At 51.9% G+C, this 15,878-nt stretch overlaps 1 protein-coding gene across 1 annotated transcript in view; it reads right to left on the minus strand.

The window, feature by feature from the left end:
* Mcph1 (microcephalin 1) overlaps positions 1-15,878 on the minus strand; it is a 150,710-nt gene that overhangs the window by 5,163 nt on the left and 129,669 nt on the right. Inside the window, exon 13 of the mRNA XM_013024245.1 lies at positions 9,562-9,799. Coding sequence (XP_012879699.1) covers positions 9,562-9,799 — 238 coding nt within the window. The remainder of the gene's footprint in view (positions 1-9,561; positions 9,800-15,878) is intronic.

The following is a 15,878-nucleotide window of genomic DNA, read 5'->3' on the forward strand; positions in this document are numbered from 1 at the left end:
GTGCTGGTGCTTGTGCTGCCCGCTGAGCAGCCTGGGCCCGGCTCCGAGGTACGGCTCCCGCGGCTGGCTCAGGCTGCTTGCTCACAGTGAAGAAGCTTTCTGGGGTGACACTGGCCTTTAATGTGGTCCCACCCCAGCACCTGGCCCAGAGAGGGAGGTGAAGACCCGGCCCCCCAATGACATCGGGGTGCAGTGCCCCCACGGGCCCCGTGAACTGTACACTCTCCACTTATTTGGGTTGAAATGCGACGGAACGTGAACGCAAGCTTCACACCCGCCGTTCTTTCCTCACACCGACAAAGCTCCTGAGAATGGTCAGGGGAAGCAAGTGGGGCAGAAGCTTTTCAGAGTAACAGAGAAGAAATGGGCTGCAAAGTATGGAGTGATCCAAAGAATCTCAAAGATGAAGCGGCAGCAAGCCAGGGACCTGGCCTGGGGCCCCTACGGGACGCGGGAACTGACGCCTGGAATGTGCTGACCTGTTTACGTCCCAGCCAGACCCCTCAGTGTGTTAGTTCATGGCCTCTTCCTTCAATATAAACCCTTCGGAGCAAGGACTGTGTCTTTCCTGTCATCACCTACACCTTCAGCCTGGAACATCCTTGACACACAGAGGGGTTGTTTCTGATTGGTGAATGGCCTGCACGGTGCTGTAGTTGAAGGGAACAGGGCGTGGTTCTCACCGTCCTTTCCTGCCTCCTGCTGCTTGGAGATGCTCCCACGCCTCCACTTCTCTGAAGGCGCACGGAGGACTCGGGCCAGGCCAGGGCCCGGCCGGGACAGCCTGCAGGTGCCTGTCATTGCTGGAACACCCACTTCTGCCTGCCAGCCACAAACGGCAGTCAAATGGTCTTATCACAGGGCCAGCCCGGATGCACGGGGGTTTTCTACTTTATAACTATCCCCTCCCTTTTTTCCCTGTTGTCCAATTCCTTCCTCTCCTTCCCTTCCTGTTTTTCCCCCTGAGACAGGGTCCCACTCTGTAGCCCAGGCTGCCCATACACTTGAGATCCTCCTACCTGAACTTCTCAAGTGCTAGGGTTACAGTTTCTTTGGAAGACTGAATAATATGGCCCGGTGTGTACAAACGACGTCTTGCTTGCTCTTTCACTCATTGGTAGATTCTTGTGTTGCTTCTACTTCTGGCTGTGGTGAATAATGCCATTGCTGGTGTGTAGGAACAAGCCTCCCTTTCAAACCCTGCCTGAATTCGTGGAGTGCATGGCCAGTCGTGGATTGCTAGACCACATGGCAATTCTGTTTTTCGTGTTCTGAGGAGTCCCCATGCTGCTCTCCCTAGTGGGCCACAGTTCACATTCCTCTCAGCAGTGCACCAGGGTTCCGATTTGCCCACATTCCCTTTCAACACTTGCTATTTTCTAATCTTTTGTTTAGTTTTTGGATAGCACCATTGCAATGGGTGTGAGTGGTATCTTGGGGTTTTTGGTTCACATTTCCCTGATGATCACTGGTGCTGGGCGCTGTTTTCTACGCTGACCATCTATCTATCTGCGTGCTTTCTTTGGAATGGTAGTCATTCAAGTCTGTTGCCCATTTTTCAGCTTATTTGTTTTTTCTTGTTAAACTGCAGGTTTAGTTTTTGTATTCTCTGGATATGTGCCCTCATTATGGCAAATATTTTCCTCCTGTTTCATAGACTGCTTTTTGCTCTTCTGATTGTGCTGGTTGGTGCAGTTGTGGTCTAGTCCAGTTCACCTGTTTTCTCTTGCGTTGGCTCCGCGTGCATGTAGCAGCGATGAACAGGAGGCATGGCCCTGCAGTGTCCGGCCAGGCAGGGCATCACGTCGGCCGCCAGGCTTCCCTGCTGCTGTGAGGACGGCTTTCCTCCGTTGAACACCTGCCTCCTTGCTGCAGACCTTTACCTGCTGTGCAGAATTCCTATGGAGTTGGTTCCGACAGCTTCTGCTCCTCTGAGGGCTTGGCACTCCCCGGTCTTCCATTCTGCTACCGCCATGCAGTAGCTGATGTGGTGGGTGGTGAGAGGCACACTGTCCAGGATCTGGTCGTTTTTTTCATGGTTTTTGCAGTACTGAGGTTTGAACTCGGGGTGTTGCATTTGCTAGGTAGGTACTGTATCACCGAGCCACACCTCCGGCCCTGATGTTAGACAGGATCTCATTTCCCACCCAGGTGTGTGCCTGGGCTGCGGCTTCCTGTTGATGCTGGGAGAACAGGTGCATGGTGTCCAGCTTTCTAGCCTGAGCCACAGTTCTCCTGATCTCAGCTCCCACGCAGCTGAGATGACTAGCATGTACCGTGGCGTCTGGCTTCCCTCTGCTGAAATGGACTCTTGCAGACTTTTCTTCCAGTTTGGCCTCGAGCTGCGGCCTTCCCATCCTTAGACGTCTAAGATGACAGGCTGGAGCCTGTCATCCTTTTTTTTTAAATGAGCGTTTTCAAAGCCTTCTTATAATGGTTGAAGTTGTTCAGATGTTCAAAGAACAGAATTTTCAACGTTGGTAACCTTTTCCTAATAATCCCTTCCATCAGCCTGAAAAGGTCATCACGTAGCACGTTTGACTCAGGGTTCATCAACACACGCGGGTTTTTACTGGTTGTGCCTGCAGTCACAGCCCCAGGTAGTCCTTTTTCTTCCTTGCTTTCACAATATTTCTAGCTCTTTTTACCATTTAGAAGTTTTTCTCCCCACAAGGAAATCAGTGTTTGCTAATGCTAAGTTTCTTCCCCTTCTGTGCTAACATTTGGCATTGTTCCTGTCATTTATTCCATGCAACATTCTCCAGAACACTTTCGTGATCCACATTCATTCATCTTCAAGCATTAATTATTCAAAAAGTGGTCAACAGATAAAACAAGATAATTTCATCCAACTACTTTTTTTCCCCTTGCTTCCTGCAAAGTGAATGATATGTATTGCAGTTTTACTCAGGGACGGGCCTGTCAGCCTCAGGCCAGCTAGGGGAATCCCAGCTTCTGCTGAGTGTGTTTCTGAATAGAAACACCACTTCCTGAGCCCACACCAGCCCTTGCTTCTTATAATGGAGTGCTGACCTGGAGAGCAGTGACTGGGCTGTAGTTCTGTCTTCAGTCATTTGCTGTGAAGCCCCAGAGAAGACAGATAGTTCCCCTTCAATTCCTGCTGCACACAAGTCAATTTGCATTGTGGTCTCAGAATGAATTTTGAGCTGCTTGAGTCAGCTGCATGCTATCGCAAAGGGCCTCGATGCACAGGTTAGACTGAGCATCTATTCCCCCACAGCTGTGGAGAATGAAGTGCGGGGATCAAGGTGCCTGAGGCTATGCTTGGGGTGCAGATGGCACCTGATCCCAGGGTCCTTGCGTGGTCTTTTCTCTCTACGCGCACATCTTTGCCTAATAGAAAAAACTCATCCTATTGGATTAAGCACCCCCACCCCCATGACTTCATTTAATCTTACCAGATTACAAAGCTTATTATCAAATACAGTCACCTGAGGTCTGACCTGGACTCCAGCATTCCAGGCTTTATGATCATCAATATTAACAACAACAGCAGCAACGATAGAACTAAAGTCTATACCACCACCACCACCACCACAGAGCTAAAGTCTACAATGCCAATGGCACAAGAAACTGTCATCACCTGAAGAGTTGATCAGTGTCCATGATTAAGTTCAACAGCAAAGACAGGCTAGACGCAGCGGCTGTTTGGAGGCCGAGCTGGGAGTTCCTCTGTATCTCCCAGTCACAGGACACTGCCTGTTGCTGAACACCGGGCACTCATGCCTAAGCCCAGAGCTGCGTCAGAGGAGTCTGCTTCAGAGCAGTCTAGCACGTCTTGAGGAAGAGACGTGTTACAACCCTCATTCTTCATGGTAGCACCAACATGGCCACTTTGCCTTCCAAACCTGACCACCAGATTTCCGAAGGAGATGAAGTGTTGCCACGAGGCTGTGGCTGCTGGTCTTGTGCTTAGTTGCTGTTCTAGGCATGGTCTCAAGGAAGCCACGCGAGGCTGGTGAGGACGCAGGGCGAGGCATTTCGCTTTTTTGTTTCTCTTTGGACTTTCCTATGTGTTTTAACCTTCACTTATCCAACAAAATTCATATTGCTCAAATTGGACTTTGTTGGTGTTGAGTAGAGAAGATGGACCTGGCAAGTTATGAAAATTCAGACGGTCATCCATGGACCACCGGGTGAGCAGTGGATATCGTTTATGGAGAGCTTCAGCACTCGCTCAACTTCCGAACCTATGGTTTCCATATCTTTCCCAAGCTAAAGTTAAAATACCACGCATCACACATATGCATACATGCATAATTTAAAACAAGCATATGCCTATTAGACACTGAAATGATAAAACCCCACCAGTTTTCATTCTGACATCTTGGTAATTCCAGGGCTCTGGAATTAGATTCCATGGTGAGATTAAAGTAGCAGACTGGGGCCAGAAGAGCAGGCTGAGGGCAGATCTGCTCCCCAACCCTCTGGTTTGTCTGCTGCTTTCCCTACTGCAAGCTGCGAGACTAGTTCCTTATCTAGCAGACAATGCTTATGAGGAAATCATTTTGGCAACACTACTGAGAATATTTCACTAATTCACACAAAGGCATAAATGTATGTCTTATCTCTTGAATGTAGCACAGACAATGGAAGTGGTCTGGTGAGAAAGGCCAAACATAGCACCGAAGGGGAGGGACATCTGAAATGACCATAGTGCCATGTCACAGACTCAGCTCCACCAGGATGCCTTCCTCACCCTGGGCACAGCTCTGAATTGCTCAGCATGTTAAATGGGAATGTTACGCATCACTGCAGAGGGAAGTCTGATCATTAGAAATGATTTCAGCAGTATGGGGATTCCTGCAAAAACCCTCAACATAGAACTACCCTATGAACCAGCAATTCCACCCTAGGGCATTTATCCAAAAGATTACACACCAGGACACACAGTAAAGCCACCAGCACAACCATGTTCATTGCAGCACTTTTCACCACAGCCAAGGTATGGAATCAGCCCAGATGCCCCTCAATGGATGAATGGATTAAGAATATGTGATATATGTACCCAAATGGAATTTACTCAGCCATTAGAAAGAAGGACATTGCAAAGAAATGGAAAGATCTGGAGAAAATTATGTTAAGTGAAGTATGTCAAGCCCAGAAAGACAAAGGTTACATCATATTTTTTCTCATATATGCAAGTTAGAATTATATATACAAATATAAATATATACTTCAGGATGGTATCCAAGTGTATTAATGGAAATATGGTAGATTGAGGGGAGAACTCAAATGATATAATTCCTTAGAAAGGCTAACTCACAGTCCAACATAGTAAATACCAGGAAATGGGTACTTGAAAGGGGGTTGGGGAGGCTCAGGGGAGGAGGGTAGACAAATAATGAGAGAAAGAGGGGAGGAAATGCAGTTGTAAATGCAATGCATAGCTGGGCTCTGGTGGCTCACGCCTGTAATCCTAGCTACTCAGAAGGCTGAGATCTGAGGATCATGGTTCAGAGCCAGCCTAGGCAGGAAAGTGAAAACCGGAAGTAGCGCAGTAGCACAAGTGGTAGAGTGCTGGCCTTGAGCTAAAGAGCTGAGGGACAGCGCCCAGACCAACAAAAAAAAAAAATGCAGTGCATATCCTGCAAAATTAAGGAAATTGAGAGAAGGGGTTGGGTTGGAAGGGACGGGGTAAATGATGTAAGGAGTGACATTGATCAGAGCCATTGTATTCATATGCTACTTGGGTAAATGGTAATTCTTTTGCATAACTACTTAAAGATAAAAATAAAACTTTTAACAAAGTGCAAAACAAAAAAACCCCCACAAAAATGCTTTCAAATGGCCTGTGGATTACTGAAAACAAGTAGTTGCTGGTGCCGGGAATTTGATTTTTGTTTTCCTGTTTATTTCCATCCATATTCTAGTGCCCATAAGCATGTTCTGGCTCCAAAATCCCCATTTCTCCTCCTGGGTGAATGATTCATGAATAATCTTGGCCCAAGCACAGTGGTGTTTCAGGGAAAGCAGGCTCTGGGGAGGAGCAAGGAACAATATGGTGGCTGTTCAAGTGACCTTGCAGTGGCATGGCGGGCACCACGTGCTCTGTGCAGGGCTTCAGTGGCTGGTGCCGTGGCCCTGTGTGACTCTGTGTCTTCCCCTTCCGTTCACAGGCAGGGAAGACACACCAGGGTCACCCAGGGCCTCCCAGGGGACCAGGGCGGAGTCTGTGGAATACCACTTAATTTGTAAATGTTGGGTGTTTTTGTTTGTTTGTTTTTGTGATACAGACAGTACAGGAGTAATACGCTTAACAGATAGGTGTGACTAGTAGGATGTTAGCAGTCCTGGGAAAAGACAGACTGTACTTTGGTGCCGTTTTCTCTTGCATACACGTGCGCGTGTGCGCGCGCGCGCGCACACACACACACACACACACGAACCTCATAAACTATAAAATATAGAGATAAATAAACCTTTAAACCCCAGTTCTCATGTTGGAGGGTAACTTTCAAATCTAATCTGGAAGTGATGCAGTGAGCTATTTCTAAAACATTTCTCAAGAAGGGGATGAAGAGAACGTAGTAAAAACTCAATACGTATCCCACAAAATATAAGAACGTGAGGGAAAGGTGGTTTAGGAGGGTACTGGAGAGTGATGCACTGTGTTCATCAACTGCCTTGTTGCATGGTAACTACTCTGCACAACTATTTAAAGAAAATAATATTATTAAGCGCTTTTCTTTTTGGCGATGCTGGGCTTTGACCTTAGGGGCTGCATTGCCAGGCATGAACTCAGTCGCTGACCCACACCCCTCATCATTTTTATGCAATGGTTACTTTTAAGATAAGGTCTCACTCCCCTCTCCCCCCCCCCCAGCATGTGACTGGACTGTGATACACCTTTTTAGACTTCCTGTTGTAGTTCTGATGAGATGTGTCCACTTATTGCTTGAGAATGAGTCTCATGTATATGCCTGGGCTGGAACTAAGATCCTTCTGATCTCATCCTTCCTGAATAGATAAAATTGCAGGTGCTAGCACCTGTGTCTGGCTTACTTTTAAGAATTTTAAGTGGCTATTTTATCTAAACTACTCTTGAGACTCTTAGAGATTTGCCCTCTCACTACCACCACTATTGAAGTTGGAATAAATTTAATTGATGAATTCTGAGAAGTATTTTCATCTATGATCACAACACAATCATTTTTCTTTCAAATTGATGCTTTCAAGCAGTTTGGCATCTTCCTATCAATAAATGCTACCACACTGTGAGAGTGACGCATCTCTAGAGAAATGTTTAAGGACACACGTAGGTCTGTGAGGGTCAGGAGGGTGACGTACGAGGAGCAGGCAGCCTGCGATACCCCACAGCCGCCATCTCCCTGGAGCAGCACGCAAGGCAAGCAGGGTGGAGAACACGCTGGGGCGGGGGACGGCAGGGCTGTGTGGCACGTTCTGTAGGTCTGTGCCTGAAAACGTGAACACAGAGCAATTGTACTTGTGCTCTGGCACACAGCGGGGGCTAGTGTTTTGTGATTCAACTCAGAAAGCAAAAACACGAACACAACGGGGCCGGGGGCGGGGAGGGGCTGCACGGACAGGGCCAGGGCAGCAGCCACACAATACCCGGATGCTGCCAAGGCCCACGCAGAGGCCTAATCAATGAAAAGCCTAAACAGGATGTGAATTATGGGGAAAAAAGAAACTGAAACTGGCGCTCACAGCCCACCCCCACAGGCTGTGCAAGCTAGCCCCGGGTGTTGTGTAGACAGACTTCACCCGAAGCCCACCAGTGAGACAGAGGCCCAGCAAAGCAACTGGAAGAACTGAGCAAGTGACTGGATGGAAGGGGGTGAGGGGTGGGGGTGGGGACACAGGGGCACGGGAAGCCTGCCACCGTCACCGGGGAACAGAGCGGTGCAGACCCGGCCGGGACCTCCGTGTGAGATCACTGTGGATATGAATCAGCTGAATGAGACATGTCCAAAGCACGATTGTGATCTGTCGTTAGTGTCATTTTGATACGTACACTTCTCTAGAAAACAAAACAAGAAGCTCTGTTTTCAGAACATAGGATGTTTGAGGGTCAGCTTCTTGGAATTTAGGAAAGAGTAAACAACCTCTGGCTTTTGGAATGTAGTTAGAAGGGGTTTGTTTTTAAGTTAGTTTCCAGGAAAAAGATAACTTGCTCTGTACCAGGCAGTAAAAACCGACTTGACTGCCACACTTGAAAAGTGCGTCACGATGAACATCAATCATTTACAGATATTCACAAAAGGCATGTGCTTCTGCATAAATGTAGTGTGGACACGCGTGGCATCGATCACCTATTAAAGGATAGTGTCTGGAAATGGGTGAAAAAAGCCACACATTGGGATTGAGAGACAGGGACAATGCCTACGTTAGGTGGACTGAAAAGGAGCAGGGGGAGAGGGAGCGGGTCAGGAGAAGGAGGAAAGGGAAGAGAGACAGAGCAGAGACGGAGAGAAAGAACCAGTGCTGAAGCTCTTGGTCACAGGGTGATGCTGGAGCAGGCCTGGCCAGGGCTGGACCGTGTCACTTACCAGTCCTGTGTTCAAGCCCCTGGCACCGCACCCTGTGGCTGCATTTGTGCACACGGACTTTCGAGGCCGCTGCAGGGTAAAATGAGGCCTTGAGGGCGGGCTTTGACTCTCACTGGTGTCTTGGAGAGGGAGTGTGGATGCGAGGGAAGACCACTAGGAGAAGGCACCACCGGCAGGCAGAGGAGGCTCTGGGTGAGCCTATCCTGTGACCACCTCGGTCCTGGACTTGCAGCCTCCAGAACCGCGAGACACTGACTGGCTGCTGTGCGCGGTGCTTAGTCCTAACAAACACCCATTTTGCAAAAAAAACAAAAACAAAAAAACAACCAAAAACAAAAACATTTTTGCGATGGCCCAAGAGCACCATCTATGGAGCAGGTGATTAAGATGATTATCCGTGTGATGAGGTATTATGGTCTGTTTTCATTTTCAAGGTGTCGCTCTTGTACCGTGCACTCTGAAACCCTTACAACGTAGCTAACAGCACAAACCACAGGACCTTTGGAGGGAGCAGGGGAGCGTATCCACCTCGGGATGGCCAGCCTGGCACAAAGGCTGCTGTCCTGGCTGCGCGTGCTCACCGGATGCACGTCCCTGCTCCTCCCTGCAGGCCTGGGGGCCGCAGGGTGACGTGGGTGGCGGTGGCCTCCAGTCACCGCTGCGTGGGAGGAGAGCGCTGGAAGGGCAGCACCTGCGGCGTCCTGGCTTCTCCTCCCTGGAGAACACATGGCTGTTCTCCGTGGGCTGCTGTCACACGGCTCGCTGCTGGGAGGTGAGGGCTAACGGGACGTGTAAACCAGGTGCCACTGCACGTCCACCTCAGCTGACAAGGAAGGGGGAGGTCACCAGGACAGTCACTGACTATTACCGCTAGGCCCTGTGGAAGGAGGGCAGGGGCGCCAGATGTCCCTCTTGTGAAGCCTGCCCTAACTAGTGTGCCCACCAAACAAAGGCTTTCTAGCCAATTCCCGACGGCCATGTCTCCCCTTGTCCCTCCCTCTTAGATTCCCGCCGCCCGTGTTCTTACCTAAGACCCATTTTTCTGACAGATACTTGACGGTGGCTTTCTTCTTTCCAGTGTAGGGTCCGATGACGATGACGGCCCGCTGGGAGGTTGGGCTGACGCGGCCTCCGCCCAGGAGCACCAGCTCGCACAGCTTGGCTCTGGGGGGGCTGCTGGCTGGAGTGATGAACATCAAGGGCTGGTCAGCAAAGAGGGTTCCCTGGTACTGGCCGGCGGAGAGTTGGCGCTCACGTCGGCAGACCTGCGGGGCAGACAGAGGGAGGTCACACGGGCACGGACGCCTCACTCTTCACAGAGAGCAGGTTCCTCGTTCCTTCCTTTGTGGAGAGGAGCAGGCCTCCCGCCGTGACAAAGTACCTCTGACAGACCATTTAGTGGAGGAAAGATTAGTTTCAATCCCCAGTTCAGAGTGTGCATTCTGTGGTCCACTGGCCTCATTGCTACGGACTTGTGGTAACAGAGAGGAGCAAAGCTGCTCATCCCATGAAGGTCAGGAAGCAGAGAGCAAGAGACGGCGGGTCAGTATATCATAGACACCACAGTGGTCTCTGTCCTCCAACCAGACCCCCATTCTTTCTTTAATAGTACACTCAGGTGCTAATTCATCAATCCATTGGTGAAGTCAGAATGCTCATGAGCCAATCATCTCCAAGGGTCACTGGCTGGGGGCCGCGTTTTCCACACAGGAGCCTTTTTTGGGTAACTCTGTGTCCAAACCATGGAAGTTGCCCATGCTTGGAAGAATGTTAAATTCTTAAGACCTACGGAGATGGGAGAGTCCAATGATATAACAAATGTTTTCCAAAATGGCCATGAATAAAATTCCTAAGAAAACAAATTTACAGGCAAAATGGGTTCCTCTTGAATTGTTATAGGTTTTAAAACGACGTGTTAAAGCCATCAGCAGTGGTAAGTGTGTGCTGCACATCGTGTTTAGGCAGCTCGAATGACCGCAGCAGTGCGTGCGATCTGAGGCTCTGCTCATGCCATGATACCCGGTGTCTGAGGGAGGGTGGTTCAGCCCAGGGGCCTCCAGGGCACTCTGACAGGAGCTAAGCAGTGTTGCAAATCACTCCAAAGTCTAGATGGGCAAAGGGAGAGCAAGGCAACCCTGAAGGAGAATTCCTGCAGCCATTCCCCCAACCAGCGCACTGGGAGAGAGAGGTATCTAGAGGATGTTTCATTGTTAGGACAAAAGGGCAGCATTCGAGCAACAGTGCAAAGCTGCTGTCTCTTTTTTTTTTGGTTCCAGTTCAGGGTTTGAACTCAGGGCCTGGGCACTATCCCTGAGTTTGTTTTTTTTAAATCAAAGCTAAACCACTTGAGCCACAGCTCCATTTTGGCTTCCTTTTTTGGGGTGGGGGAGTTAATTTTGGAGATAAGTCTCATGTACTTTCCTACTGGGGCTTTGAACCACAATCCTCAGATCTCAGCCTCCTGAGTAAATAGGATTCCAGGCCTGAGCCACCGATGCCTGGCTGACGGGCATCTTTTTCCTACAAAGACAATGGGATACATGACTTGCTTACTACTGACCTTCCAGTACAGGAAGGCCTTAAGAACAGGATGCCTGGCCAGAGGTCCCAGAAGCCACGTGCCTTTACTCATCATCTCAGTTCCAGAAGTGTCCTGTCCCAGGTCCTCAGTGATGGGGAGAACTGTCTAAGAACGTGGTTACCAGTGCAGCCCTGCGCCCCTGCCCCCAGCCCCTCTGAGCCTTTGGAAGCACACAGGACAAAACTGCCTGGCTACTGAGGGCTGTGACCTTGTCTCAGAAGCCTGACTTTGGTCCATCCACTTTCCTTCCGATGCACATCATTCCCCCCACCCCTACTGGTACAGTTTTCAGTTAGTTGTAACTAAGGATGCAAACCACACAAATGCAAACCTCACACTGGGCAGCTGGGAAGGCTGGGGTGCATCAGGGGGTGCCTCTTCTGTGCCTCTCAGGCCTGATGCCTGGGGTTCCTTCCAGATGGAGGCGCAAAGCTTGAGTGCATGGATTCCAACACAAACCTGTGTTCAGCATTTCCACAGCCTTCTCGGTGCTCTTTGTGACAGCAACTCACAGCAATCTGCTCTAGCTTCACCTTCATTGTGCACTGTGACACACACACACACACACACACACAGAGACTGGGAGCCAGGCACGCAGACAGTCGGAGTGGGGGGGGGGGTCAGGTGCTGCCGGCTGGCGCGGTGGCCATCGTAGCATGTTGCTCCTGGTTATCTTGGAGATAACCAGGCTCACCTACACCGTCTTGTGAGTTTCCAGCTACAAAGAGTGAAAAGAAAAAATAAACCACAGCTCTCATTCAGACAAGAGACCCTGTGAGGAGCCCATTCAAAGGGCGATCTGAAGGACACATTTATAAACTAGAAACACTGACAGACTTAAGCAGTGGACCCTCCTCCCCTGACCATACACCATTTATTTGCCTGGCCAGCAGTTCCCAATGATCAGTGACATACTGGAAGAGTATGTAACACAGCTGTTTTCCTGCAGAACCAGAGGTCTTATAAAGAGTCGTGGAGGCCATGTGCAGAGCGGTTCATGCCTGTAATCCTAACTATTCAGGAGCTGGACATTGTGAGCATGGAGGCCAGTCAGCAAAAAGTTCTCAAGATCTCATCTCAACCAATAAAGAGCCAGGCATGATGTCACACCCCTGGTACCCTAGCTGGTTGGGAAGTGTAAACCGGATGACTGCAGTCTAGGCCAGCATGGGCAAAAATGTGAGAACTTATTAAGGAAAAAAAAAAAAGCAAAAAGGGCTTGAGGACTTTCAAGTTCCCCTGCCAAAAAAGAAAAAAGGAACTGGACCAAGTGAGCTGAGTAGCACTCTTGGCCAAAGTGGCCTCCAAGGCAAGCGCGGTGCAGAAGAGAAGCCAGGGCAGTCGGGTGAGCTCCAGCTGGTGTTTCCTGGGAAGGTGACACAAATGATCTTTCACATACACGTGTGCTCACAGGCACAGAGGAGTCAAGGGGCCACTGGCTCAGAGTTCTTGGTTCAACCCTCACCGATAGCGGATGAAGACTGAAGAGTCGGCTGAGGGAGGAACACTGGCTTTGTCTTGGAAAATGCCACCTATGTGTGCACTTATCCTTGGCAGAGGAGCTACTGCTTCGCTAGGGTTTGGCTGGCACCCTTCCCATCGATTCACCTGGAAGTTGGGCACGGCAGACCATGTTGTTGACAAAGCTAAAGCAGAGCAGAATTCCCCACGCTTCTGGAGCCAAGGAATCCCGGCTATTTAGCCACGACCGAGAAGCCGAGCCCCATGGGAGTTGATGGTTGACTTGGCCAGTGCTGGGTTTCAGTTAGTGATGGACACTCCTCCGGGCGGGGGTCACCGCAGCCCCCGGGCCCTACGTGGACGAAGCACAGGCCTTTCTCTACAGAATGCTTGCAGCAGACTTCCAGGGGAAGGGCTGACCACCATGCAGTGGCCAAGATCACGCGCGAGTCAGCACAGCAAGTGTCAGGCTTTGAGTCGGGGTGAGGCCCCCAGGTCCCATCCGGAAGCGAAGATGAGAATCCCCACGCTGCCTGTCGTGAAAAAGTCATGCCTCGGGTTCTAAGACGTACGATTTAACACCGCACAGGGGTGAGCATCTCGGGGGGGGGTGCAGAGGGCCGGGGTGCCATGGCTGCGTTCTTTTGAGTGGCACAGGAAACGTGGTGCTGTGATCAATTCACCTTGGATGTGAAACAGGAGATACTGCGGATCTTCCTGACTGGCAAGGAGTCAGCAATGCCCACGAGCTGCCCGCGCACCGCGGGGTGCTCAGCCTGCTGGGATGCGGGGTCCCCTCGGTAGCAGACCCCGCCATCCTTCCTCTGTGAACCATTTGCCTTGCCCAACCCTCCCTCGTTCCTCTCGTTCACCACTCACTTCTCAGCTGCTTTGCTCTCCCCGCAGACCTGTTAATGCCGGAGCGCGGGTCTTTCTGTTCTTTGTTCTTTCCGCACTCCTCTCCCTCCCGCCCCCATCTCGGGGCCTCAGAAGCCTCTGCGTGTGGATGATGCCCACCTTTTATGTTCCAGAATCTCGGCCACGTGGGGGTCGACCCCCGCTCCTCCCTGAGGCCTGTCTGCCCGCAGCCGCTCTCTCCACCTCAGTTTTGGGGAGTCCCACCCTTCCAGAGGCCCAGGCCACACCCCGAGGTCACTTGTGACACCTCCCTTTCTCCCACATCTCTTGTCGCCCTTCTTGACCCTGGCAGCCTCATCTTCACAGTGCACGCGGACTGGGCCTCGCCACACCACGCACACTGAAAGCCTCAGGCCTGGCCTCCCTTCCCAGCCTCCCCAGCTCTTGGACCTCAGAGGCTGTGTTCCCCACAGTGAGGAGCCTTACGTCACATCCTGTCTCCTCTCTGTCTGGAGTGCTGCAGGCTGGCTGCACGCAGCAAACACTGAGGATCCGCAGGTGGGCTCTGTCCCATGGCTGGCCGCCGCCGTGCCTGGCCACATGGGGCGCAGGCCTGCCTTGGGCTCCGGCCTGGCCCCTGCGCTCTGCCTTGGGCTCCGGCCTGGCCCCCGCGCTCTGCCTTGGGCTCCGGCCTGGCCCCTGCGCTCTGCCTTGGGCTCCCGCCTGGCCCCCCGTGCTCTGCCTTGGGCTCTGGCCTGGCCCCCGCGCTCTGCTTGGGCTCCCGCCTGGCCCCCGCGCTCTGCTTGGGCTCCCGCCTGGCCCCCGCGCTCTGCTTGGGATGCCCTCCTCCTGTCACACTGTAAGTCTGTCCTCAGCTGTGACCTTCTCGGCCAGGCCCGCCCTACGTGTCCAGCCCGACTACCAGTGCCGCTCCGGCACCTGACTCTTCTTGCGCTGCAAGTTCAATGCTCCTCCTGTTAGGACCCATGGGAGGAGCCGACTTGCTCAGAGCTGTTCCCCGGCGCCTGGCACGGGGGGGGGGGGGGTGGGGTGGTGGTGGCTGTTCTTGGTTGAACCAGATGGGTTCATTGGTGACCACGCAGTACTGCGTCCTCTATGGAGTGGGACTTGAGGAACGCTCCCACTGCAGCTTGGGGAGCAGAACTTACTCTCTGGTGAGAAGTCAGGGCAGCAGTCTCTGGAAGGGATTTTTAAAAGGCCGAGGTCAGGGAGGATGGGAACCCTGGGAGAGTCTCATGGTTGGCCTTCTGCCAGCGGAGTTGGAAGAGCAGAGCCGGGGTCAGTGAGGCGAGAGGTGATATGGATGGACGCTGTCGGCAGGACGGGCCGGCTGCAGCGCTGCAGGCGGAGGGCGAGGGCACGGAAGACTCTAGAGACTGAGAGGATGAGGCTGTGGCCAAGGCGGACTGCAGTGATGGAGGAGCAGGGGCGGGTAACGGTGTGGATGAGCAGCAGTGGAGAAAGGAGGACCTCCACAGACACGAACCCGTGGCAGGCAGTGGGTGGAGGAGGGAGGGGCTGTGGGCAGCTCTCTCTCTAGCGGGAGACTGGAACGGTGAGCGGCTGGTGGGAAGCACGACATGGCCTGGCCTGAGGTGGAGGAGAGGGACGGAGCGGCTGGTGGGAAGCACGGCGTGGCCCGGCCTGAGGTGGGGGAGAGGGACGGAGCGGCTGGTGGGAAGCACAGCGTGGCCCGGCCTGAGGTGGGGGAGAGGGACGGAGCGGCTGGTGGCCGTGCAGCCTGCCGGGCTCACATCACGCAGCTCTGCCCACAGGAGGTGTCTACGCAGGCAGGCGCTCGGTTGTTCGTGGTCTAGGAAAGGGTAAATGATTATTTCTAGGATCCCAGTCTCTCTCCCTCTCCCTTCTCCCCTTGCTGTAGGACACTGACTTGCAAGCCGGATCTATGAAACTAGCCAAGAGCTGACGGTGCTTCTATGAATTTACACCTATGCCATCCATCCCCGACTTCTGCCTGACGCCATTTTGCCATTTCTTCAGTATATACACGTTCTTTCTCGCTCTGTCTCCTGTTCCTTGCTTTTCTCGTTGTCTCAGTCCACCTAGGCTTGAAACTTCAGAAAGCTTTGATCCGTCTCTTCTCACAGCCTCATCTGCCAGATTCTATAACACCGTGTCATATCTTGGTTCTTCCTGTCCCTTGAAGCTCAGCGACATGCCAGCATAAGGTCAGGACTGGCTCCAGGAAGAGCATGAGCTTCAGCCCCAGACTCTCCCCAGTCAGGGCTACAGGAGGAAGTAGAAAAGACCAAGAATCTTTTTCATGCATCAACCAATGGACATTTTGATGAACTCATCTAAACCTGCCTGGCGCGGAAGCTCTGGGGCATTAAAGTTGTGTGTGTGTGCCTGTGTGTGTGTGTGTGTGCCTGTGTGTGTGTGTGTGCCTGTGTGTGTGTGTG

Source organism: Dipodomys ordii, unplaced genomic scaffold (assembly GCF_000151885.1).
Source record: "Dipodomys ordii isolate 6190 unplaced genomic scaffold, Dord_2.0 Scaffold74, whole genome shotgun sequence".
In the NCBI taxonomy this organism is placed as follows: Eukaryota; Metazoa; Chordata; class Mammalia; order Rodentia; family Heteromyidae; genus Dipodomys; species Dipodomys ordii.